This window comes from Podarcis melisellensis (assembly GCF_964234715.1).
Source record: "Podarcis melisellensis genome assembly, chromosome: 18".
NCBI classification, from domain to species: domain Eukaryota; kingdom Metazoa; phylum Chordata; class Lepidosauria; order Squamata; family Lacertidae; genus Podarcis; species Podarcis melisellensis.
The window spans coordinates 4288765-4313740 of NC_138536.1; the positions used below are offsets into that span (position 1 = coordinate 4288765).

The 24976-nt window shown below is 49.0% G+C and overlaps 1 protein-coding gene across 1 annotated transcript in view; it reads left to right on the forward strand.

Moving 5' to 3' along the window:
* HCN2 (hyperpolarization activated cyclic nucleotide gated potassium and sodium channel 2) overlaps positions 1-16805 on the forward strand; it is a 53255-nt gene extending 36450 nt beyond the window's left edge. The window contains exons 3-8 of the mRNA XM_081895463.1: positions 1963-2124; positions 5378-5596; positions 9276-9422; positions 11510-11750; positions 12244-12408; positions 14016-16805. Of these exons, the coding sequence (XP_081751589.1) occupies positions 1963-2124; positions 5378-5596; positions 9276-9422; positions 11510-11750; positions 12244-12408; positions 14016-15022 (1941 nt within the window). The 3' untranslated portion in view covers positions 15023-16805. The remainder of the gene's footprint in view (positions 1-1962; positions 2125-5377; positions 5597-9275; positions 9423-11509; positions 11751-12243; positions 12409-14015) is intronic.
* Positions 16806-24976: the final 8171 nt, after the last annotated feature.

Here is a 24976-nt window from a genome sequence, read left to right on the forward strand (position 1 = left end):
AAGCGGGCTTCCATGATTATTCTCTTGTGGTGATGTTCCATGTTAAAGAGCAATTTGGAAGCCATCGAGATAGAGAAACACCCTCACAACATGAACAAGCGTGACGACACATCCCGCTTGCAATCCCTACACAGATCTGGCTGACACAGGCCACAAAACCACAGCTCGCCCCTATACACGAAGCCAAGCCAGAGCACAACTAAGTGCAGTACAGCCATCTTCTCAGAAAAACTCTTCACAAAGTTCAAGAGGTCAAGACACAAAGACTTTAGCAACTAATCCACACCTAATGACCCACCTAAGTGGTACTCAGGATATCACTCAAGAAATCACTCAAGATATCCCTCAAGTAATTAAGGAACAAAAGAAGAAAAGGCACACTAGCCTGGGAACTTCCTCTCTGCCCAGAACATTGGAGGCTATACACCACACCCCCTCAACAGTATTTATAGGAACTCAAACACTGAGATCCTGCTCTGTTCCAGTAACAAGAAGCCGAAAGCACCAGCCTGAAGATGACGAGTGAGACCTCGTCGAAACGTCGCCTAGACACCCCAACTTTTACACGGGAAGACACCCGAGGACACCAAAACCTGCATTCCTGTACCCGTGAAAATCTACGAAAGCACATACATATATATATATATATATACATACATATATATATATATATATATATCGCCCAGTTTAGTGTTATTTCTTTAGAACTGGCCTTTCATCTGTCGCGATTGAGATACTTGTCTTCCAAACTGGCTTATCACAGAAATGTGGGGTGTAGATCATAGAATAGTGGAATCTTAGAGTTGGAGGGGACCCCAGCGGTCATCTAGTCCAACTCTCTGTGATGCAGGAATCTCTGCTAAAGTACCCATGACAGATGGCCACCCAACCTCTGCTTAAAATCCTCCAAGGAAGGAGAGGTCACAACCTCTCGTGGGCGTCTGTTCCGCTGCCGAACAGCTCTTACTGTCAGAAAGTTTTTCCGAATGTTTAGTCGGAATCTCCTTTCTTGTCACTTGAAGCCACGGGTTCAAGTCCTCTCCTCCAGAGCAGGAGAAAATAAGCGTGCTCCCTCTTCCATGTGGCAGCCCTTCAGATATTTGAAGGTGGCTCTCATATCTCCTCTTTTCCAGGATAAACATACCCAGCTCCTTCGACTGTTCCTCATCAGGCTTGGCTTCCAGACCCTTGATAATCTCGGTCACCCTCCTTTGCCCACCTTCTGGCTTGTCAACATCCTTCTTAAATTGTGGCACCCAGAACTGGACACAGGTGTGATCTGAGCTGGGCAGAATAGAGCGGGACTATAACTTCCCTTTTAGGGACACGGGTGGTGCTGTGGGTTAAACCACAGAGCCTAGGACTTGCCGATCAGAAGGTCGGCGGTTCGAATCCCCGTGATGACGGGGTGAGCTCCTGTTGCTCGGTCCCAGCTCCTGCCAACCTAGCAGTTCAAAAGCAAATGCAAGCAGATAAATAGGTACCGCTCCAGCGGGAAGGTAGACGGCGTTTCCGTGCGCTGCTCTGGTTCGCCAGAAGCGGCTTAGTCCTGCTGGCCACATGACCCGGAAGCTGTACGCCGGTCCCTCGGCCAAGAAAGCAAGATGAGCGCCGCAACCCCAGAGTCGGCCACGACTGGACCTAATGGTCAGGGGTCCCTTTACCTTTACCTTTATGACTTCCCTTGATCTGGACACTAGATTCCTGTTTGATGCAGCCTGGAATAGCATTAGCCTTTTTTGCTGCTGCATCACACATTGGGCTCATGTTCAGTTTGTGCTCCACCAAGACCCCTAGATCCTTTTCACACGTACCGCTAGCAAGCCAGGTGTCCCCCATCCTGGTTCTTCCTGCCTAAGTGCACAACCTTACCTTTGTCCCTGTTGAAATTCATTTTCTGAGCCTGGGCCCAGTTCTCTAGTCCGTTAGAGTCCTGAAATAATATATGCGTTTCCCTTTCAGATCTTCCACATGACCTATGACCTGGCCAGCGCCGTCATGAGGATCATCAACCTCATTGGAATGATGCTTCTTCTGTGTCACTGGGATGGCTGCCTCCAGTTCCTGGTTCCCATGCTCCAAGATTTCCCCAGCGACTGCTGGGTCTCCATCAACGGGATGGTGGTGAGTCCGGTTGCCTCGACATCTTACCCCCTCTTGGCTCTTGCTATCGGGAGCCGGCCTCCATAATAATAATAATTTAATATTTATACCCCGCCCATCTGGCTGAGTTTCCCCAGCCACTTTGGGCGGCTTCCAATCAAAGTTAAAAACAATATTAAAAACCTTCCTCAACAGGGCTTCCTTCAGATGTCTTTTAAAAAGAAGATAGCTGCTTATTTCCTTCACATCTGGTGGGAGGGCGTTCCACAGGGCGGGCGCCACCACCGAGAAGGCCCTCTGCCTGGTTCCCTGTAACTTGGCTTCTCGCAGGGAGGGAACTGCCAGAAGGCCCTTGGTGCTGGATCTCAGTGTCCGGGCAGAACGATGGGGGTGGAGACGCTCCTTCAGGTATACTAGGCCATTTAGGGCTTTAAAGGTCAGCGCCAACACTTTGAATTGTGCTCGGAAACGTACTGGGAGCCAATGTAGGTCTTTCAAGGCTGGTGTTATGTGGTCTCGGCGGCCGCTCCCAGTCACCAGTCTAGCTGCCGCATTGTGGATTAGTTGTAGTTTCCAGGTCACCTTCAAAGGTAGCCCCACGTAGAGCGCATTGCAGTAGTCCAAGCGGGAGATAACCAGAGCATGCACCACTCTGGAGAGACAGTCCGTGGGCAGGGAGGGTCTCATCCTGTGAACCAGATGGAGCTGGTAAACAGCTGCCCTGGACACAGAATTAACCTGCGCCTCCATGGACAGCTGTGAGTCCAAAATGACTCCCAGGCTGTGCACCTGGTCCTTCAGGGGCACAGTTACCCCATTCAGGACCAGGGAGTCCCCCACACCCACCCACCCCCTGTCCCCCAAAAACAGTTCATGAGGACTAGGAACAGCCTTGTCCCTCTAATTGCCTCCCCTCTCCTCATCACGGAAATGCAGACCTTGGGGAAACATAGGCACTCCCCCCCTTCCTTTCTCCCTCTCTCTCTAATAATTGCTTTTACACAGTGCTTTTTTTCCTTAAATAAAAATGTTTACGGGTTTTGACCTTTAAAGCCCTTTGTGGCTTAGGGCCCTCGCATTTACAGGACCGCCTCCTGGTCTGCCCTGCAGAGGACCGTAAGGTCCATGAATAACCATAGTTTAGAGGTCCCGGGCCCTAAGGAAGTCAGACTATCCTCCACCAGGGCCAGGGCCTTTTTAATGATGGCTCCGACCTGGTGGAATGCTCTGTCCCATGAGACCAGGGCCCTTCAGGATTTAACCTCCTTCCGAAGGGCCTGTAAGGCAGAGCTATTCCACCTGGCTTTCAATTTGTACTTAGCCTGATCTTTTATTCCCCTTCCTTCCCTCCCCCTCCCCTTTTTATGAAGATTACCCGCTCTGGGGTCCCACAGCTAATTCTCCCCTGGTCTCCTTGCTGGCCCAGATAGGACTAATTTAGCCAGCTAGCCCTGGTGATCATCTAATGTCCATGCAGAATGTAGGCATCCTATATATAGAAAGGAGCAAACCAGTGATATTTTAGGGAGCAGGCTAGCAGGCCAGGCCCATGACTTACATCATAGGAGCCTACACAACACAAAACACTGTTGCTGTCTGTAGGTTTTATTTTATTCGTTTTTCGTCTTATATTTTGGAAACGTACATCCAGTTTTCTTTTCCTTTAAATTTTTTGGGGGCCCCCAAGAGAGTGGGGCCCTAAGCTATAGCTTGTTTAGCTTATACAGTGGTACCTCGGGTTACATACACTTCAGGTTACACACGCTTCAGGTTACAGACTCCGCTAACCCAGAATAGTACCTCGGGTTAAGAACTTTGCTTCAGGATGAGAACAGAAATCGTGCGGCAGCAGCAGGAGGCCCCATTAGCTAAAGTGGTGCTTCAGGTTAAGAACAGTTTCAGGTTAAGAACGGAGCTCCGGAATGAATTAAGTACGTACCCAGAGGTACCACTGTACGTAAATCCGGCACTGGTTGAGTTAGTACTGTGGACGCTCAGGTTGCGAACGTGATCTGGATGCACATTCGCAACCTGTGTCCGTGCAGCGCGGGTTGCGATTCAGCGTTTCTGTGCATGCGCAAAGCTCGATTTAGCACTTCTGTGCATGTGCGACCACTAAAACCCAGAAGTAACCCGTTCCGGTACTTCCGGGTTTCGGCGGTGCGCAACCCCAAAAACCGCAATGACTGTATGACTGTAATAGCGAAAACACGGACCTGTCAGACAGGAGGAATGGTTTGTGTTGTGCCCTGGCTGCCTGCTTCCTCCTGTGTCTCAGTATCAGTCAGTTTTATTGCTCATACCCAAAGGCTGCCGCAATGTACAGAGAATTATCTGGCAATTAAAAGAAAATATACTGAATTGATAAAAAAGACTTAAAACATTTATATTATCAAAACATTACGTACTCTAAACAGAGCTATGAAAGTACCCCAATGTACACATTAAACAATAAAATTCGTAAGCTAAAATCATCACATGGCCACTAATATTAGAAGCAATGTCGATTAATACAGCGTGCAATTTATACTCAGAGTTTGGTGACAAAGATAGAGCATAGCCTGAGGTAGATAAGATAGGATCAAATAAATTCATCTCCTTTACAGTTAATGGCTACCTTGGCTATATCATTTGCTCTAATTTTCCTAGCAGCAGTTGCATAAAGTGCTACACGCCAGGTCACATACTTATCTGTGTCTGCAAGGAGATATAAAATCATGTCCGAGGGGTTCTGACCAGGGGACCTTGTCATTATAGGTACTATAAATCTTTTTCTTGCATCATTATATAAGAGACAGTGCATGATATAATGCACAAGGTCCTCTACAGTGGTACCTCGCAAGACGAATGCCTCGTAAGATGAAAAACTCGCAAGACGAAAGAGTTTTTCGTTTTTTGAGTTGCTTCGCAAGACGAATTTCCCTATGGGCTTGCTTCGCAAGATGAAAACGTCTTGCAAGTTTGTTTCCAAGGCCTTGCACGCAGACCTCGTCCGGCAATCCGTGCTTCGCAAGACGAAAAATTCGCAAGACGAAAAAACTCGCAGAACAAATTAATTTCGTCTTGCGAGGTACCACTGTACTTCAGAACATCCCCTGATGCAAACACGTTCGTTTTTTGGTATGCCTCTGTGTCTCCCATTTCTAGAAGCAGAGCTTATTGTATTTAGTCGTAACTCTGTAAAAGCTTTCCGAAGTTGTGCAAAAGTCAATTCATTAAAATAATCACTTCTCGGCTAGCTTCCTCCTGTGACCTGCCTCTCTCTCTGTTCCAGAACGACTCCTGGAGCGAACTGTATTCTTTCGCCCTCTTCAAGTCGATGAGCCACATGCTGTGCATCGGTTATGGCCGCCAAGCGCCGGAGAGCATGACCGACATCTGGCTGACAATGCTGAGCATGATCGTGGGAGCCACATGTTACGCCATGTTCATTGGCCACGCCACGGCCCTCATCCAGTCCCTCGATTCCTCCCGGCGCCAGTATCAAGAGAAGGTATTTGTGGGCAGGGAAGGCAAGGTTGTACAAAGATGCGAGGTCCGTTGGGTGGCATTTCTGCGGCTGAGACAGGGCAACCGGCAGCTCGGATCCCATTTAATAATAATAATAATAATAATAATAATAATAATAATAATAATAATATATTTATACCCCACCCATCTGGCTGGGTCTCCCCAGCCACTCTGGGCAGCTTCCAACAAAACACTAAAATACAATAACCTATTAAACATTAAAAGCTTCTCTAAACAGGGCTGCCTTCAGATGTCTTCTAAAAGTTTGGTAGTTCTTTTTCTCTTTGACATCTGGTGGGAGGGCGTTCCACAGGGCGGGCGCCACCACCGAGAAGGCCCTCTGCCTGGTTCCCTGTAATTTGGCTTCTCGCAGGGAGGGAACCGCCAGAAGGCCCTCAAGAGATGGACCTCAGTGTCCGGGCTGGACAATGGGGGTGGAGATGCTTCTTCAGGTGTACTGGACCGAGGCCGGGTGCCACCACCGAGAAGGCCCTCTGCCTGGTTCCCTGCAACTTGGCTTCTCGCAGGGAGGGAACCGCCAGAAGGCCCTTGGCGCTGGACCTCAGTGCTGGACGATGGAGGTGGAGACGCTCCTTCAGCGTCTTGTCCCAGCGTTTCCTTGTCCCAGGGAGAGCACGAGTGTGACAAACCTCATACGTTCCTGCTCTTTCGCATTTATTCCTACGGCGGTAGACTGCTCTTGAATGTGGAAGCTCCATCTAGCTGGGAAAAAGCAAAGCAGAAACAGAGCCCTGCGGTCATTTCCATTACAACCTCTCCTTTCTCCCACTGCCCTGAGACACAGCAGATATGATTTTATTTAATCTATATATATGTATGTCAATATATAGGGAGCAATAAGGTCTCCTATTTAATTTTTCCTTTAGAACCAAGAGTCTTCTAAGAACCACGAAGACCTCAATCTTCTTTTCTTTTGATCAGATTTTTGTTGTTGAGATTTTCCCATAATAACAATAAAATTGCAATTGTGGGGGGGGAGGGAAGAAGGAAAGAAAGGAACAATAGAAATAAAGCGAAGAAAGAGAGAGAAATCGAAAAATAAATGCGGCAATAGATGAAAAAAATATTTCCATCTGGTGTTTACGTGAAAGAACATAGGATTACAGGACAGTGGTACCTCAGGTTACATATGCTTCAGGTTACAGACGCTTCAGGTTACAGACTCCGCTAACCCAGAAATAGTGCTTCAGGTTAAGAACTTTGCTTCAGGATGAGAACAGAAATCGTGCTCCGGCGGCGCGGCGGCAGCAGGAGGCCCCATTTGCTAAAGTGGTGTTTCAGGTTAAGAACAGTTTCAGGTTAAGTACGGACCTCCGGAACGAATTAAGTACTTAACCTGAGGTACCACTGTATTAAAAACCTCCGACCCATGCGAACACCCGTCTTCTCTGCTTTCTGTTAAAGAATATTTATTTTCAATTGAGGAATCATTCCTTCCCTTTCCCCGTGAAAATCTTTAAGGGATAGAGGACAGCTCGGTTTTGGAGCCGACGGCTGGAGGCCGTTTTGACCAGCCCTCTTCCTGTCTCCTGAAGCAAAAAGCTCTTTTTTTGACAACCTCGTTGGGTCCTCAGAGGCACCCCTACCACCAGAAAAACCCCCGCTTCAACTGATCGATCTCTGGATGCGACTGCCACTCGTCTTCTGACAGCAGTGGACTCGTGGGGCTGGCGACTGGCGCAAGACGCAGAAAGCAAAGAGAACTCTCTCTTGCCAACGCCTTGGCATTCCTGCCAGGCAGATCCGTAGGGCAAATCTCACCTTCTTAGGCTTTTTAGGTCAAGCGGTTTTTCAGGCCGTGGTGAAGATCTCTGGCTTTCTATTTTTCACAAGAGGAGGCGGCTTATTAAGGAGGTCGCTGCCTCAAAGAAAGGAAGGACTGTTTTCTGTATGGGCTTTCCTGGCGTCCAACGATGCTTCACGGCCGACTAAATGTTCTGCTCAGGGGTCCAAATAACCAGGTTTGATTCCCACTGTTTGGGACATGTTGCTTCAGGTGGTAGTGTCAGCAATTGCCGCCGTTTATTTAATACTGGCGATTCCTCCGGTAAAAGCTGTTTTTATGGGACTTAAGCTGAAAGTTTTTGGAGGGAGACGGGTGGCGCTGTGGGTTAAACCACAGAGCCTAGGGCTTGCCGATCAGAAGGTCGGCGGTTTGAATCCCCGCGACGGGGTGAGCTCTTCTTGCTCAGTCCCTGCTCCTGCCCACCTAGCAGTTCGAAAGCACACCAGTGCAAGTAGATAAATAGGTACCGCTCCGATGGGAAGGTAAACGGCGTTTCCATGCGCTGCTCTGGTTCGCCAGAAGCGGCTTAGTCCTGCTGGCCACACAACCCGGAAGCTGTATGCCAGCTCCCTCGGCCAATAAAGTGAGATGAGCGCAGAGATGAGCAACATTCAATCTTATATATCTGCTTAGCTTAGCTTAGCTTTGTGAAATCAGTCCACACATATCAATAAATTTTTTTAAACTAATTTTTATTGATTTTAACATATAAATTATAAAATGTACCACAAAACCTATCACTTATACGATCTTTTTAGACCATCAGCACCTCTGATGATCCACCGTTTTAACCACTTCTTATGCATTTCTTAACTTTGTATTGCCTTTACATTTCTTAACAAATCATCCTTCCCCTTTTCCATTTTTGCAATAATTCCAATAGTACTCCTCACAAAACTTCTTGCAAACCTACAAATGTTGTCTGATCTTCACAAATACTTTTCAGATAGTCCGTAAATTTACTCCAGTCTTCCGTGAATTTCTGGTCCCGCCGGTTTCGGATCCTTCCTCTTAGTTTATCTAGTTCTGCATAGTCCATTAACTTAATTCTTCAATCTTCGGTAATTCTTCTTGCTTCCATTTTCGGGCCAATAATATTCTTGCTGCTGTTACTGCATATAAAAAGAGCTTACATTCCTTTCTGTTTATATCACTCCCCACAATGCCCAGTAAAAATGCTTCTGGTTTCTTTATGAATGTATATTCCAACATTTTTTTCATCTCATTATATATCATCTCCCAGAAGCATTTCACCTTTTTACATTCCCACCACATGTGATAAAATGTTCCCTCCTCTTCTTGACATTTCCAACATTTATTACTGACTCTATACATTTTTGCTAACTTTACGGATGTAATATGCCAGTGTGGTGTAGTGGTTAAGAGCGGTAGTCTCGTAATCTGGGGAACCGGGTTCGCTTCCCTGCCCCTCCACATGCAGCTGCTGGGTGACCTTGGGCCAGTCACACTTCTCTGAAGTCTCTCAGCCCCACTCACCTCACAGAGTGTTTGTTGTGGGGGAGGAAGGGAAAGGAGAATGTTAGCTGCTTTGAGAATCCTTAAAGGGAGTGAAAGGCGGGATATCAAATCCAAACTCCTCCTCCTCCTCCTCTTCTTCTTCTTCTTCATCATCATCATCATCATCTATACATCATTTTCATCACATATTCTTTTAGGGCATTGCATGCAGTAAATTTTAAACCTTCTTTCCATAATTTTACCCAATCACTCAGCTGTATATTATACCCAAAATCCTTGGCCCAATGAATCATAACCTTCAAATGCCATATATCAATAAATTAAGGGTTCGAAATGCCTTCGCTCTCACTGCAGTTTCTCTCTCTTCTCCCCGCAGTACAAGCAAGTGGAACAGTATATGTCTTTCCACAAGCTTCCTGCCGACTTCCGACAGAAAATCCACGATTACTACGAGCACCGCTACCAAGGCAAGATGTTCGATGAGGACAGCATCCTTGAGGAACTGAACGAGCCTCTGAGAGAGGTAAAAGTTGTCCTTTCTCCCTTGCATCTTGAGGCCAGCTTGTGAAATGGGTTACGGATTAAAGGCTGGATTTTTAAACTGGGGTGGCGCTGTGGGTTAAACCACAGAGCCTAGGACTTGCCGATCAGAAGGTCGGCGGTTCGAATCCCCGCAATGACGGGGTGAGCTCCCGTTTCTCGGTCCCTGCTCCTGCCCACCTAGCAGTTCGAGAGCACGTCAAAGTGCAAGTAGATAATGAGGTACCACTCTGGCGGGAAGGTAAACGGCGTTTCCGTGCACTGCTCTGGTTCGCCAGAAGCGGCTTAGTCCTGCTGGCCACATGACCCGGAAGCTGTATGCCGGCTCCCTCGGCCAGTAAAGCGAGAGGAGCGCCGCAACCCCAGAGTCGTCAGGGGTCCCTTTACCTTTACCTTATGACTGTACTAGGGGACGCGGGTGGTGCTGTGGGTTAAAGCACAGAGCCTAGGACTTGTGGATCAGAAGGTCAGCAGTTCGAATCCCCACGACAGTGTAAGCTCCCGAGTAAAGCGAGATGAGCGCCGCAACCCCAGAGTCAGCCACGACTGGACCTAATGGTCAGGGGTCCCTTTACCTTAATGCTGGCAAATGAAACCAGCCAGCCCTTTTCTGAGAGACAATGGACTTGTGAGCAGGCCCGTTGCAACCGGTGGGTTGCATTGCGGCTGAACTGAAACGAAAGCAATGCATTAGTTGTGTGCGTGTGGCACCTTTGCGTATGCACCTTACCTTCTTGTGAGTAAGGCTAATGTCGGGTTGCAGCCCGGTGAGTAGGATTTAGCTGGATAGGATATCCCGATTTGTGGAAGGCTCAGTCAAGAATACAATCCTTGATGGGTTTTTCGGTAACATGCAAAGTTATTTTATGGAGGCGTGAAACAAATTGGACTGGACTGTGATAGAAGTTTGATTTATTCTTGTTGGGATTTGACCCCCCTCCCCTCCCCCAATTGGTTTGTTTTCATTACATCAGGGCGGGATTTAGGTTTGATGAGGCCCTCAGCTACTGAAGGTAATGGGGTCCTTTATATGTCCAGCTGTCCTTTGTCAACAACAAACTGCTGCTATGGACCTCATAGGTATCCCAAGCTATTTGCACATCACAAAACATGTATTTTATCTAAGTAATTGTTGAACTGAAATACAATTAAGAAGTAGTATATTAACAGTGAAATGCAATTAAGAAGAACTATAGAGAAATAATTACTAAGCTCTAACTTAAAATGATTTTTTTATTCATAACGAACTTAATAATGCAAACACATTGACGTTTGGTGATAAGAGAAGTTCCTGTAGAAACACAATTGAAAAAGACTCATAGTCTCTGGAAACTTGCTAGAACATGAAATAATAATAGGCGTAAATATATGTTGCAAACTACTAATAATTATAAATAGCAGAATTTAGGCACCCTATGAAAAGGGACGCGGGTGGCGCTGTGGGTTAAACCACAGAGCCTAGGACTTGCTGATCAGCAGGTCGGCGGTTCAAATCCCCGCAATGACGGGGTGAGCTCCCGTTGCTCGGTCCCTGCTCCTGCCCACCTAGCAGTTCGAAAGCACGTCAAAGTGCAGGTAGATAAATAGGTACCGCTCTGGAGGGAAGGTGAACGGCGTTTCCGTGCGCTGCTCTGGTTCGCCAGAAGTGGCTCAGTCCTGCTGGCCACATGACCCGGAAGCTGTACGCCGGCTCCCTCGGCCAGTAAAGCGAGATGAGCACCGCAACCCCAGAGTCGGTCACGACTGGACCTAATGGTCAGGGGTCCCTTTACCTTTACCTTTTGGCACCCTATATATAGAAAGGAGCAAACCAGTGATATTTTAGGGAGCAGGCTAGCAGGCGTACATGACTTACATTACAGGAGCCTACACAACACAAAACACTGTTGCTAGATGTAGGTTTTATTTTATTTGTTTTGTAGCTTATATTTTGGAAATGTCCATCCAGTTTTTTTCCTTTAAATTTTTTTTAGGGGCCCCAAGAGAGTGGGGCCCTAAGCTGTAGGTTTTTTTAGATTATACGTAAATCCGGCACTGCTCACCTATTCCTTCTCCTGCCCTTCTCTCCAGGAGATTGTCAACTTCAACTGCCGCAAGTTGGTGGCCTCCATGCCTCTCTTCGCCAACGCTGACCCCAACTTCGTCACCGCCATGTTGACGAAGCTCAAGTTCGAGGTTTTCCAGCCGGGCGACTACATCATCCGGGAGGGTACCATTGGCAAGAAGATGTATTTCATCCAGCACGGCGTGGTCAGTGTCCTCACCAAGGGCAACAAAGAGATGAAGCTCTCGGATGGCTCCTATTTCGGAGGTGAGGCTCAGGGTCTAAAATATAGGGCAGGGGGGGTTGTCATTTCCCCTCCCTAAATGTTGTTTGGTCATTTAGTCGTGTCCGCCTCTTCGTGACCCCCTGGACCAGAGCACGCCAGGCCCTCCTGTCTTCCACTGCCTCCCCCAGTTGGTCAAACTCATGCTGGCACCTTCGAGAACACTGTCCCACCGTCTCGTTCTCTGTCGTCCCCTTCTCCTTCTGCCCTCCATCTTTCCCAACATCAGGGTCTTTTCCAGGGAGTCTTCTCTTCTCATGAGGTGGCCAAAATATTGGAGCCTCAGCTTCAGGATCTGTCCTTCCAGTGAGCTCTCAGGGCTGATTTCCTCCCGAATGGAGAGGTTGGATCTTCTTGCAGTCCATGGGACTCTCAAGAGTCTTCTCCAGCACCAGAATTCAAAAGCATCTATTCTGTCGGGGTTTATGTGTGTTTATGTGCTGGGGAAAAAAACTTATTCCCTATCTTTCCTTGCAGAAATCTGCTTGCTGACCAGAGGCCGGCGTACAGCCAGCGTCCGAGCAGACACGTACTGCCGCCTCTACTCCCTCTCGGTGGACAACTTCAACGAAGTCTTGGAGGAATATCCCATGATGAGACGAGCTTTTGAAACAGTCGCCATCGACCGCCTAGACCGCATAGGTATTTTGTGGGGTTCCTCACCCCCTGGGGGAAATTCTGCCCCATTCCTCGACTTCAGAAGGGGTAGGAGAGCCTTGGCAGACTACTAATAATTATAAATAGCAGAATGTAGGCACCCTGTATATAGAAATGAGCAAACTGGTGATATTTTAGGGAGCAGGCTAGCAGGCGGGGCCCATGACTTACATCATAGGAGCCTACACAACCATAGCTGTTCACTTTTCCCTTTTCTTGCGAGGAATCCTATTCGGAATAATGGAATTTCCCTTTTAAAAAAGGGAAACGTTGACAGCTATGTACACAACACAAAACACTGTTGCTGGATGTAGGTTCTATTTTATTTCTTTTTTACCTTATATTTTGGAAATGTACATCCAGAGGTTTTTTCCAAAGGGGCCCCTCTATTCTAGCATCCTGACCTTGATCAGAATCAGAATTATAGAGTTGGAAGGGACCCCGTGAGGCATCTAGTCCAGCCCCCTGCAATACAGGAATATTTCGCCCAACCTAGGGCTCGAACCCGCAACCTTGAGATTAAGGGTCGTGCTCTGCCAACTGAGCTCTCACAGAGACTGAGCTGAGGGAATATTGGAAGAGCCTTGGTAAATCAGGCCAGTGGCTGGACACCCTTGTCCGGCAGCCTGACCAACCAGATCAGGGAAAGCCTCCACAGAATTCGAACAGAAGACTTTCCTCGCTTGTGGTTTCCGGCAGTACCACTTTCAGCGCCACTGAGAGTGATGATGATGATGATGATGATCTTCATCTTCTTTGGCAATCACTGGTAGCCGAGTTTGTCTTCCACAAACACGGTTTTAACAGTGAGTTCATAAATGACTGTGGAGGCCAATTCTGGACCCACACGTCCTTCCACAGTGGGGACATTGGTTTCCAGGTGGGAGTTGATCCCGGTGTCGATTTGCCAAGCGTGCCTTCCTCTTAGCACGTTTCTCCCTTTCATCCTGAGTTCGAGTGTCTTCAAAGCCCACGACACCTTTGGGAAAGGCTGTTCTCCAACTGGAGCGCTCGCAGGCCAGTGTTTCCCAGTTGTCGGTGTTCATACTACATTTTTAAATATTTGCCTTGAAAGAGTCTTTGAACCTCTTTTGTTGACCACCAGCATTACGCTTTCCATTCTTAAGTAAGGAATAGAGTAGTTTCTTTGGAAGACGATCATCAGGCATCCGAACGACATAAGGTAAAGGGACCCCCGACCGTTAGGTCCAGTCGTGACCGACTCTGGGGTTGCGGCGCTTATCTCGTTTTACTGGCCAAGGGAGCCAGCGTACAGCTTCCGGGTCATGTGGCCAGCAGGACTAAGCCGCTTCTGGCGAACCAGAGCAGCACACGGAAATGCTGTTTACCTTCCTGCCGGAGTGGTACCTATTTATCTACTTGCGCTTTGATGTGCTTTCGAACTGCTAGGTTGGCAGGAGCAGGGACCGAGCAACGGGAGCTCACCCCATCGCGGGGATTTGAACCGCCGACCTTCTGATTGGCAAGTCCTAGGCTCTGTGGTTCAACCCACAGCGCCACCCGCGTCCCTATTATCATGAGTATGATGCTACAATGTTGATCCTCTCTCCTTTTTCCCCTCTCCCCGCCAGGCAAGAAGAACTCGATCCTGCTGCACAAAGTCCAGCACGACCTCAACTCGGGCGTCTTCAACAACCAGGAGAACGAGATCATACAGGAGATCGTCCGCTACGACCGCGAGATGGTCCAACAGGCGGAACTCCATCATCACGCGGCCATGTTTGCCCCAGCGCCTCAGCCCCAGGTGACATCGGCCATCGCCACGCTCCAGCAGGCCGTGGCCATGAGTTTCTGCCCGCAGATGGCCAGCCCGTTGGTGGGGCCTCTGGGACTGGGCTCCCCGCGCATGGTGCGCCGGTTACAGTACCAAGGCGCCGTCCCGGGGCCCTTCGCCATCTCGCCGGCGCTGCTGCAACAACACCAGCAGCTCAACCTGCAACAACAACAACAACAGCAGCAGCAACAGCAGCAACAACAACAACATGGCGCGCCGCAGCCGCAGCCTCCGCAGCGCCCGCCGCCACAGCAGTCTCCCGCCCCTTTCCCTGCCGTGGCGCCCAGGCCGCCCGTCCAAAGCCCCCTGGCCAGCCGGACGTTCCCCTACAGCGGCGCCAAAGGCCAGTCGGGCTCCCAGCTCTCGCTGACTCAGCAGAAGGCGCCCGGCTCGCCGCAGCGGTTAGCGGCGCACAAAAGCACGCAGGCACTCCCCACCAGCAGCCTGAGCCAGGAGACGCGCCCGCTGTCTGCCTCGCAGCCTTCGCTGCCGCATGGCGTCTCTCAGACCATGGGCCAAAGCCCGCCGCCGTCCGCCGGCGAGTCCTCTTCCTCCATCGCCACCGCGGCGGGGCAAGGCCAAGGGGCGTCCCCGGCCTCCTCTTCCCCCTCGCCGGCCCCCTCCGCCCAGAGCCCCGGAGGTACGCCCCGGGGGGCCGCTCCTCCGCCCCGCGGGAGCTTGCCCCACCCGGTGCCCGTGGGGTCCCCAACGCCACCGCCGGACTCGGGTGCCGCCCGCAAGGACTCTGCCCTTAGCACGCCCGACACGGACCCAGCAAAATCCAGGCTTCCTTCCAACTTGTGACCGTTGACCCGAGCAGCCGGCGGCACCGTGGCGGCCGCGGGGTGAGGGCGGCACCCCCAACCCGGCTGGCGGCAGGGCGGCACTGCAAGGCCCATCGCGGCGGCGCCTTTCCTCTCTTGCGGACCGCTCCGTTCGCTGCACAAAACTGGTGGCAACGGGAAAGGGGGGCAGGCCAGATCTTTGCAGGGACGGGGGGGCGGGGGTCGTGCCCCGGTGCCCGCCTCAACGCTTGGTGCCCGCCTGGCAGCTTACGAAGCCTGCTTGCGGGGAAAGCAGGGCAGGAACCGCATGGCTCGTACAGAAGTTGGGGGAAGTTTAGGGGGGAGCCTTGTTCCTCTCCCTGGAAAAGGGGGTGTTGGTATTTGAGTGTGTGTTGAGAGAGAGAGATTAAGAGAGCCAGCTGCCCCCCCGTCCACCGTCACCCGTCGCTCCTGACCAAAGTTTGGCTCCCGGTGACCGCATCTCCTCTCCATCCCACCTCGCCCTGCTGTGACTGTACCACCGAAAGCCATATTCTAGACTTACCACGCAACGTTAACCCAATATGTGTAAGATATATACATGCATAAATACATATATATCTCCAACAGTTAATATCAATTATAGATATCTATACGGCAAAAACCACATGCGCAGAGCCTTATGCAACTGCTCCACGGAGAACCCCAGAAGGAAGGGGATTTGGGGGGGGGGGTCAGTTAGGAAAAAGTGGTGTCGTTGGAGAGAGGGAATTTTGCAGCGGCGGAGGCCCCACACTTTGCCAGCAGTCGAACCCTCCTCCTCCTGTGAAAACCTGGTTTTCCTGTCTTTGCATGCCTGCTAAAAGGCTTTATTTTTTTGCGGGGGGGGGGGAACGTATTAAATACCGGGTTTGACATTTGGGGAAATGGCGAGTGGGTTCTCTGGAAGTCCCCAAATCCGTGGAGAAGGATTTGTGTGTTTTTGCCTGTCTGCTATTCCGCCCCCTCCCACCCAAACTTCCCGCTCTAGTGCCTTCCTGTTGCAAGCCTGTCGTTAGCAGCTTACGGAACTCACTGCCACAAGGTTTCGGGCAAATTCAGGGAGGGCAGTTCTAGCGACAACCCCCCCCCCCCGTTTGTTTCCTCGCGTGTGCGTTGGCGGGATTTGCGGCTTTGGAGAGTCGGGAAAAAATTCATCGCTGAAGGCGGTATATCACTGGCTGCTTCCTACTGGTGTTGGGAGTCGAGGTACTGGTCTTGATGGTCTGGTGATCTGTTCCAGCTGGGCTAATTTAGCTTCTTAGCGTTCCTTCCATGTGGCTTATTTTACTTTACTTGCTTAACTGCAAAAGTTAAAACAGAGCATCCACATTCAGAGCCAGTCTACCTGACGGTGGTGATCAGTGGAAACGCAATTGCATGGGGTGTTTGTGTGTGGAGGGGGGGGAATTTGGAGGCTCTCTGTGTGTGCCCCCTCAGAGACCCCCAATTCCCGTCAGCCCCCCCCAAACAGCCAGCATAACCAATGGTTCAAAACAAATGCGTTTCACAGAACATATACAGTGGTACTTTGGTTCTCAAACTTAATCCGTTCCGGAGGTCCGTTCCGAAACCAAAGCGTTCCAAAACCAAGGCTCCTTTTCCCATAGAAAGCAATGCGAAGCGGATTCATCCGTTCCAGACTTTTAAAAACAACCCCTAGAACGGCAATGTAACATGGATTTTACTATCAAACGAGACCATTGATCCATAAAATGAAAGCGATAAGCAATGTACGGCTGTCACACAATCAGTCAATCAGTAGCTGAACTGGGTTCCACGCAGTCACAAAAAAAGAGCCGCGAGAACGGAAACCCAAAATAAATAGCAAAAACAAACAGACCTCAGTGTAACACTCAAAACGGAGCACGTTCGGCTTCCGGAAAAAGTTTGCAAACCGGAACACTTCCTTCCGGGTTTGCAGTGTTTGGGTTCCAAGTGGTTTGAGTACCAAGGCGTTTGAGAACCAAGGGACCGCTGTACACTTTAGGTGCCAGGCGAAAACGTTCCTCTTCAACCGGGCCTTGGGGTGATTGACGCCCTGTGCCCTTTAAAATCTGTTGTGGAAGAAAGGATTATTGCTTTCCTTCTTGTTGCTTTTTGTCATCTATTTTGCATTTTTCATATTGCAATTTTACATTGTCAACTGCCTTGAGAGCTATGGCTATCGGGCAGTATGCAAATTTTAATAATAATAATAATAATAATAATAATAATAATAATAATGGTCCCCACCAGTCTCCTCCAAGATACCGCATTGTACCAAATATTTGTCCTCCTTGGAGCATTGAAATAAATGCAACTCGCAATCCCATTCATCTCTTTTATATATATTTATTAGTTTTTTGATATATCATTTTCAACAGTCATTCAACATAGGTCACACCTTATACAGTTTTTCTGGACATCCATCATCCCCTTCTGAAAAATTCCCAATTTTTTCACTTAATTTACATTTCTTAATTTCACTATTGCTTTTCATTGACTCTCTCATCATAGCCTCCCTTACAATATTTCATATATTCCTCCTTGCAAAACTTCTTGTGGTCCTGCTAGCGTAATCTGTTAATTACAGCTGCTTTTCAAATAGTTCGCATGTTTATTCCAGTCTTCTGAGAATCTCTGGTCCCCTTATCTCAATGGGTCTCCTCTGAGTAGGACTTCGTTGAAGGCAGCCCATCTGTAACTTTAAAAAACCGGGCTTCTTCCTATAAGCAGAAGGCATGGCAGGGTTAGAAAATCTGCCAATATACCGTATTTTTCGCTCTGTAAGACGCATCAGACCACAAGACGCACCTAGTTTTTGGAGGAGGAAAACAAGAAAAAAAATATTCTGAATCTCAGAAGCCAGAACAGCAAGAGGGATCTCTGCGCAGCGAAAGCAGCAATCCCTCTTGCTGTTCTGGCTTCTGGGATAGCTGCGCAGCTGCATTCGCTCCATAAGACGCACACACATTTCCCCTTACTTTTTGGGAGGGGAAAAATGAGTCTTATAGAGCAAAAAACACGGTATTCAGTGCCTCCTTGGCTGCTGGTGACTAGCTGCTCTGTGGGTGGAGAAATGAATTCTCCAGCGGAAATGAGTAGTCATCTTCAAGAGAGCGATGCTTGGAGTCTCTATTCCCATCCCCACAATGTTCCTCTTTTTTTAAAAAAGCAAAAATCAAGCTGTAAAGTATTTTCCTTCCTTTCTCCGAATGCAATATGGTCCTTTCACATGCACCCACGAGCATCTGTGCTTCCTCCTTTAAAAAACGGCAATAAATCTATCGAGCAAAACGGGCCACAGATGGAAAGAAGAAAATCCCTGGGAGGGACCGGTAGGGAAACGGCTGTGTTTCACTCCCTGGGAATCTCTTTGGCAGACTTCCGGGGGACGTTGCCAGTCCTTGTTCTACATAGATGGAGAACAAGAGGATTTGTGCAAAGATTTGCTGATCAGAAGTTCGGCGGTTCGAATCCCCACGGCGGGGTGAGCTCCCGTTGCTCGGTCCCTGCTCCTGCCCACCTAGCAGTTCGAAAGGAGGTCAAAGTGCAAGTAGATAAATAGGTACCACTCCGGCGGGAAGGTAAACGGCGTTTCCGTGCGCTGCTCTGGTTCACCAGTCCTGCTGGCCACAGGACCCGGAAGTTGTACGCCGGCTCCCTCGGCCAATAAAGTGAGATGAGCGCTGCAACCCCAGAGTCGTCTGTGACTGGACCTAATGGTCAGGGGTCCCTTTACCTTTACCTTAATGGCTGGCAGTCCCTGCTCAGCATCTCTGGACCAGGGGCTGTTGAGCAGTAATAATAATATTAATAATAATTTATTGTTTACATCCCGCCCATCTGGCTGGGTTTCGCCAGCCACTCTGGGCGGCTCCCAACGGAATATTAAAAACACGATAAAACAGCAAACATTGAAAACTTCCCTAAAGAGGGCTGCCTTCAGATGTCTTCTAAAAGTCAGAGAGTTGTTTATTTCCTTGACATCTGGTGGAAGGGCACCACCACCAAGAAGACCCTCTGCCTGGTTCCCTGCAACCTCACTTCTCGCAGGGAGGGAACCGCCAGAAGGCCCTCAGTGCTGGACCTCAGTGTCCGGGCTGAACGATGGGGGTGGAGACGCTCCTTCAGGTCTACTGGGCCATTTAGGGCTTTCAAGGTCAGCACCAACACTTTGAATTATGCTCGGAAACGTCCTGGGGGCCAATGTAGGTCTTTCAGGACCGGTGTTATATGATTGATGGCCGATGTCTGGTGGTTGGCAGCAGACTGGCAAGGGTTTTTGCTGAGTGCCAATTTGCTTTATGGTTCCCCTTCCAACATTAAAAATAAAAATAACATCAGCACCCTTTGTCAGTAGTAACTTTGCACTTTTAAAGGGGTTCCCGCCCCCTGTTTACTATAATAGACTGCTTGCTATTAAACAGAAAGGAAAGGGTTTACAGTTTAAAAAATCTCAAAACTCTGAAACATCTGTTAAAACAAGATTGACCCAAAGAATCATGGGAACTGTAGTCTTTTCTATGGGAGCTGAAAGCCTGGTTTAGAGACTCCTATATTCGTCTCGCAGAGCTACAATTCACTGAATTCCCTGGGAAGAGAAATTTATGGTGAAACCTCTCTATAGATTGTAGCTCTATGAAGGGAATAATGGATAGCCTAAGAACTTTCAGCATCCTTAAGAAACTACAGCTCCCAGAATCCTTTGGGGGGAAGCCATGGCAGTTTTAAAGCGGTGTGATACTGCTTTAAAATGTGCATTGCAGACAGGTGTGCCCAAATTACAAGGAAGCTGGTGAAGAAGGCTGGTGGAATCTGTTGCTCTTGAAATGTTGAGACTCCAGCAAGGGAAAACGCTACCTGGATTAAGGTAAATTCAGCAGTATAACACACAATAGAGAGGTAGAATTGGGTGGAGAGGGGAAACTAAATTCAACGTTTTTTGTTTGTTTGTTTTGTTCTTAGAACATGCAGAAATTATGGGGAAATTTAAAGAACCGTGGAAGGGCAAGGAGGGAAGTCAATGAATGTACGACTGCAAGGGTGGATATTTAATGATGGAAATGTCAATTTGAATTTTTAAAATCAAAATCAGTTTTATATGAGCAATGGTCAGGGAGATGGAGGGAGTCCAGCAGCAGGCTGATTATATATATATATCAATCACCTGGAGGAATTTAAAGCATTTGAGCTTGCTACAAGAAGCAACAGTTCTTCCCTGCTCCTTAAGAATAGTGGCCTCTCCACCTGTAGCCTCTTAAATTCAGGATTTCCACCTGGGTGCTCTGCTGGGAAAGGAACAGGTCAGTGAGAAGTGTTTTTTTTTTTTGCAATTAAATCTTAATAACTTCTTTTGCCAGCTTTGTGAAATGGGTGACGGTTTAAAGGCTGGCTTTTTAAACTGTTTTAATGCCGACAAATGAAACCAGCCAGCCCTTTTTCGAGAGACTCATGAGTAGCCCCATTGCAACCGGTGGGTTGCATTGCGGCTGAATTGTAACGGAAGCAATGCATTAGTTGCGTGTGCCTTTGTTTCGACGGGTCTTCTTGTGAGTAAGGCTAATGCAGCCCAGTGAGTAGGATTAAGCTGGATAGGACATCCCGATTTGTGGAAGGCTCAGTCAATAATACAATCCTTGATGGGTTTTTCGGTAACGTTCAATTTATGGAGCTGTGAAACACATTTTTATTCTCTCCCCCCCCCCCCGGATTGTGATAGAAATTTGATTTATTCTTGTTGGGATTTGACCCTCCCCCTCCAATTGGTTTGTTTTCATTACGTCAGGTCAGGATTAAGGTTTGATAAGGCCCTCAGCTACTGAAGGTAATGGGGCCCTTTATATGTCCAGTTGTCCTTTGTCAACAACAATTTGCTGCTGTTTTTTGTGTTGAATACAGTGGTGCCTCGCAAGACGAAATTAATTCGTTCCGCAAGTCTTTTCGTCTTGCGAGTTTTTCGTCTTGCGAAGCACAGTTTCCCATAGGAATGCATTAAAAATCAATTAATGCGTTCCTATGGAGACCGCCTTCAGACCAGGTCCGGGGATAGTCTGTCCCCCGACCTCTTCTGAAGGCCGGCGGGGGGCGAAAGTCTTTGCTTCCCCCCCACCTGCCTTCCCGGGAGAGCGGAGAAACGCAGCGCTGCGTTTCTCCACTCTCCCAGGAAGGCAGGCGGGGGGGAGCAAGAGCAAAGACTTTTGCCCCCCGCCAGCCTTCAGAAGAGGTCCAGGACCTCTTCTGAAGGCCGGCGGGGGGCAAAAGTCTTTGCTCCCCCCCGCCTGCCTTCAAAAGCCATCCGGGATAGCGGGAAGCGCTTCCCTGCTATCCCGGACTGCTTTTAAAATGCTGGCGGTGGGGAGCAAAGCCTTTCGGCCCCCGCCGGCCTTCCTGGACCTCTTCTGAAGGCCGGAGGGGGGGGAAAGTCTTTGCTCCCCACCGCTAGCATTTAAAAGAGGTCCCCGGAGATTTCACTATGGGCTTTCTTCTTGCGAAGCAAGCCCATAGGGAAATTCGTTTTGCGAAGCGCCTCCAAAACGGAAAACCCTTTCGTCTAGCGGGTTTTTCGTCTTGCGAGGCGTTCGTCTCGCGGGGCACCACTGTATATGCTATATGGCGATTTATGGACCTCATAGGTATCTCAAGCCATTTGCGCATGTGGCCATGCAACCAGTCCATGCAGAATGTAGCCACCCTATATATAAAGGTAAAGGTACCCCTGCCCGTACGGGCCAGTCTTGCCAGACTCTAGGGTTGCGCGCTCATCTCACTTAAGAGGCCGGGGGCCAGCGCTGTCCGGAGACACTTCCGGGTCACGTGGCCAGCGTGACGAAGCGGCTCTGGCGAGCCAGCACCAGAGCAGCACACGGAAACGCCGTTTACCTTCCCGCTAGTAAGCGGTCCCTATTTATCTACTTGCACCCAAGGGTGCTTTCGAACTGCTAGGTTGGCAGGTGCTGGGACCAAGCATATATATATGGACCCTATATATAGAAAGGAGCAAATCAGGGATATTTTAGGGAGCTGGTCGGGCACATGCCTTACATCCTAGGAGCCTACACAACACAAAACACTGTTGTTGTAGGTAAAGGTAAAGGGACCCCTGACCGTTAAGTCCAGTTGCGGACAACTCTGGGGTTTTGGCACTCATCTCGCTTTACTGGCCGTACAGCTTCCAGGTCATGTGGCCAGAATGATTAAGCCGCTTCTGGCGAACCAGAGCAGCGCACGGAAATGCCGTTTACCTTCCCGCCAGAGTGGTACCTATTTATCTACTTGCGCTTTGACGTGCTTTTGAACTGCTAGGTTGGCAGGAGCAGGGACCGAGAAACGGGAGCTCACCCCTTCGTGGGGATTCGAACCGCTGACCTTCCAGTCGGCAAGCTCTAGGCTCTGTGGTTTAGACCACAGCGCCACCCGCATCCCTATCAGAAAGTAGGCACCCTATATATAGAAAGGAGCAAACCAGTGATATTTTAGGGAGCAGGCTAGCAGGTAGGACCCATGACTTACATCCTAGGAGCCTACACAACACGAAACACTGTTGCTGGATGTAGGTTTTATTTTATTTGTTTTGTATCTTATATTTTGGAAATGTACATCCTGGGGTTTTTTTGTCCTTTAATTTTTTTGGGGGGCCCCCAAGAGAGCTGGGCCCTCTTAGCTTATACGTACCGTATTTTTCGCTCTATAAGACGCACCAGACCACAACACGCACCTAGTTTTTGGAGGAGGAATACAAGAAAAAAATATTCTGAATCCCAGAAGCCAGAACAGCAAGAGGGATCGCTGTGCGGCAAAAGCAGCGATGCCTCTTGCTGTTCTGGCTTCTGGGATAGCTGCGCAGCCTGCATTCGCTCCATAAGACGCACACACATTTCCCCTTACTTTTTAGGAGGGGAAAATGAGTCTTAGAGAGCAAAAAATACGGTAAATCCTGCACCACGTTACATCATAGACATTCTTATGATGTCTAGGATCGGTTTTTCACGAAGAGTGGGCTAAACAAGAGCTCAATCACTCAACCAACCAGTCAGAGGGTTGCAAAAAGAAGCATCGCATGCACGCGTTGGCAATTTGGGCATGAATTGAGGATTGTTTGAGCACTGCGTCAGAATTTGCATGGGGTTAGGCGGTCCAATCGCACCTTCTCTCATCTCTCCTTCTTGGCTGAAGTATGTGGGGAGGATAAGAGATCTCCAAAACAGACTCACAAGGCTGCCTGCCACCTTCCCCAGCTAGCCAGGCCCTCTTCCTTACTCTCGTGTCGTAACAAGCCAGCCTCAGGTTTTGTGCCTCTCCCTCTGCCAGCCTCTTGTGTGAGGAGGTTTTGTGCGCATGTCTGTACGTCAACCTGTCGTTTTGTCCCTTGTCTTCAGAATTGTGTGTTTGTGCGCATGTTTGAATTCCTGGTGGAGCCACAGCCACGAGGAGGCAGCGTCGCTTAGTGCTTAGAGCAGGCATGTCCAGAGTCCGTTTCGGGGGCCTAATCCGGCCCGGCGGTTGATTTAATCTGGGGGCTCCGTGGCAGCATGTGACCTGGGGTAAAATCCTAAAATCTCCCCCCAAAAATTGTAAAAAACAACAACTTCAATCCTAAAAAAAGGTCAGTAACTTCGGCCGGCCCTCATGCATGTTCACTTCATCAAGTTTGGCCCTCTGGAGAAAGTTTGGGCACCCCTGGGTTAGAACATCTGCATTTCATTCAGAATGTCCCAGGTTTGATCCCCAGCTGTGCTTTTTAAACAGCTGGAGGGTACTAGGTTGGGGAAGTCTCGGTCCATCATCCTCATTTGACCTCCATCTAACAAGATGGCAGCTCAGCCCTATAGATTCTGGTACCCTCTGGGTTATTCTCTTCAGTCAACCTCAGTCTGGCCTGATCATTCTGGCTCCTGAGAATTTCGCTGGGGGCTCAGGACTATAAACTTGATTTCAGCGAGAAGCAATTCCCAGCGTCGTGAATCCTGGGTACCAGAGATTTGTGGATTTGTGGCGATAGCGTTGAGCCATCAAACATTCGTTGGGCTGCGTCCGCGATCAATTTATAATTTTGCGAGGGGGAGAGAGTATGTTTCTAGGGATGTGTGGCTTAGAAGTCTTTGTGCACAAAATTTGGAACAATTCCCTTGTGCTGCATCTATTAAAAAAACGCTCTGGGGAAAAAAAACCCGTTTTAAAGCTCACAATGGGAAATTTTGTAGAATTCTGATTTCAGCTCTACAGCGCCCTCTGGCATCGCAGTGTTATAACGCATTTATAACATTTTATTTTTACTAGCGGAGCTGGGTCCCGCGTTGGAAAGTCGCAAGGTAGCTGGAGCAAGGGGGAGAAAGGGGGGTGATGTCTGGGTTTTGTGCTGAGGGGGCAAATCCTGACCCCTCCCCGCTGTTTTGGTTGCTAAGGATTTGACACGCCCTACATTGCCCAGCTGACGATGAGAACTAGAAAACTGAACCTTTGCAACAAAACCGCAATCTTTTGCGAGGAGATATCGGAAGGTGTGCCTTTGTGTGTGTAGTTTAAAGGTCTCTGGTCTGCTAAGATGATTTGCATCCTGGAAAATAAAAGTTTCATGCAAGATGATCAACTCCCCCTTTGGGCAAATAGAGGGCTTCCCCCCTCAGCTGTGTGAATAATAAATAATAATAATAATTGTAATGGTTATATGGGGTTGCTCGTGCGTAAGTTGCCGCCACTCCTGGCTAGGTTGCCTGGTTAAACCTTTTCATGGCTGGACAGCCCTTCACTTCGTGGCTGTTTCAGTCGCTAGCAGAATCCGTCAGTGGGCGTTTCTTGAACTTCTTCCAGCAAAGAAGCTCTTTTACGCCAAGTCTATGCCTACTTTCCCTGCGCGGAAGTCTTCTGCACAGGGAGGGTGTGGGCAGCGGAGGACCCGTGCTCTCCCCGCTGGTCTCCGGCAAGGAGTCCTGGAGCCCCCTCTCCGATTCCCCCATCCGCCCCCCTTTATCCC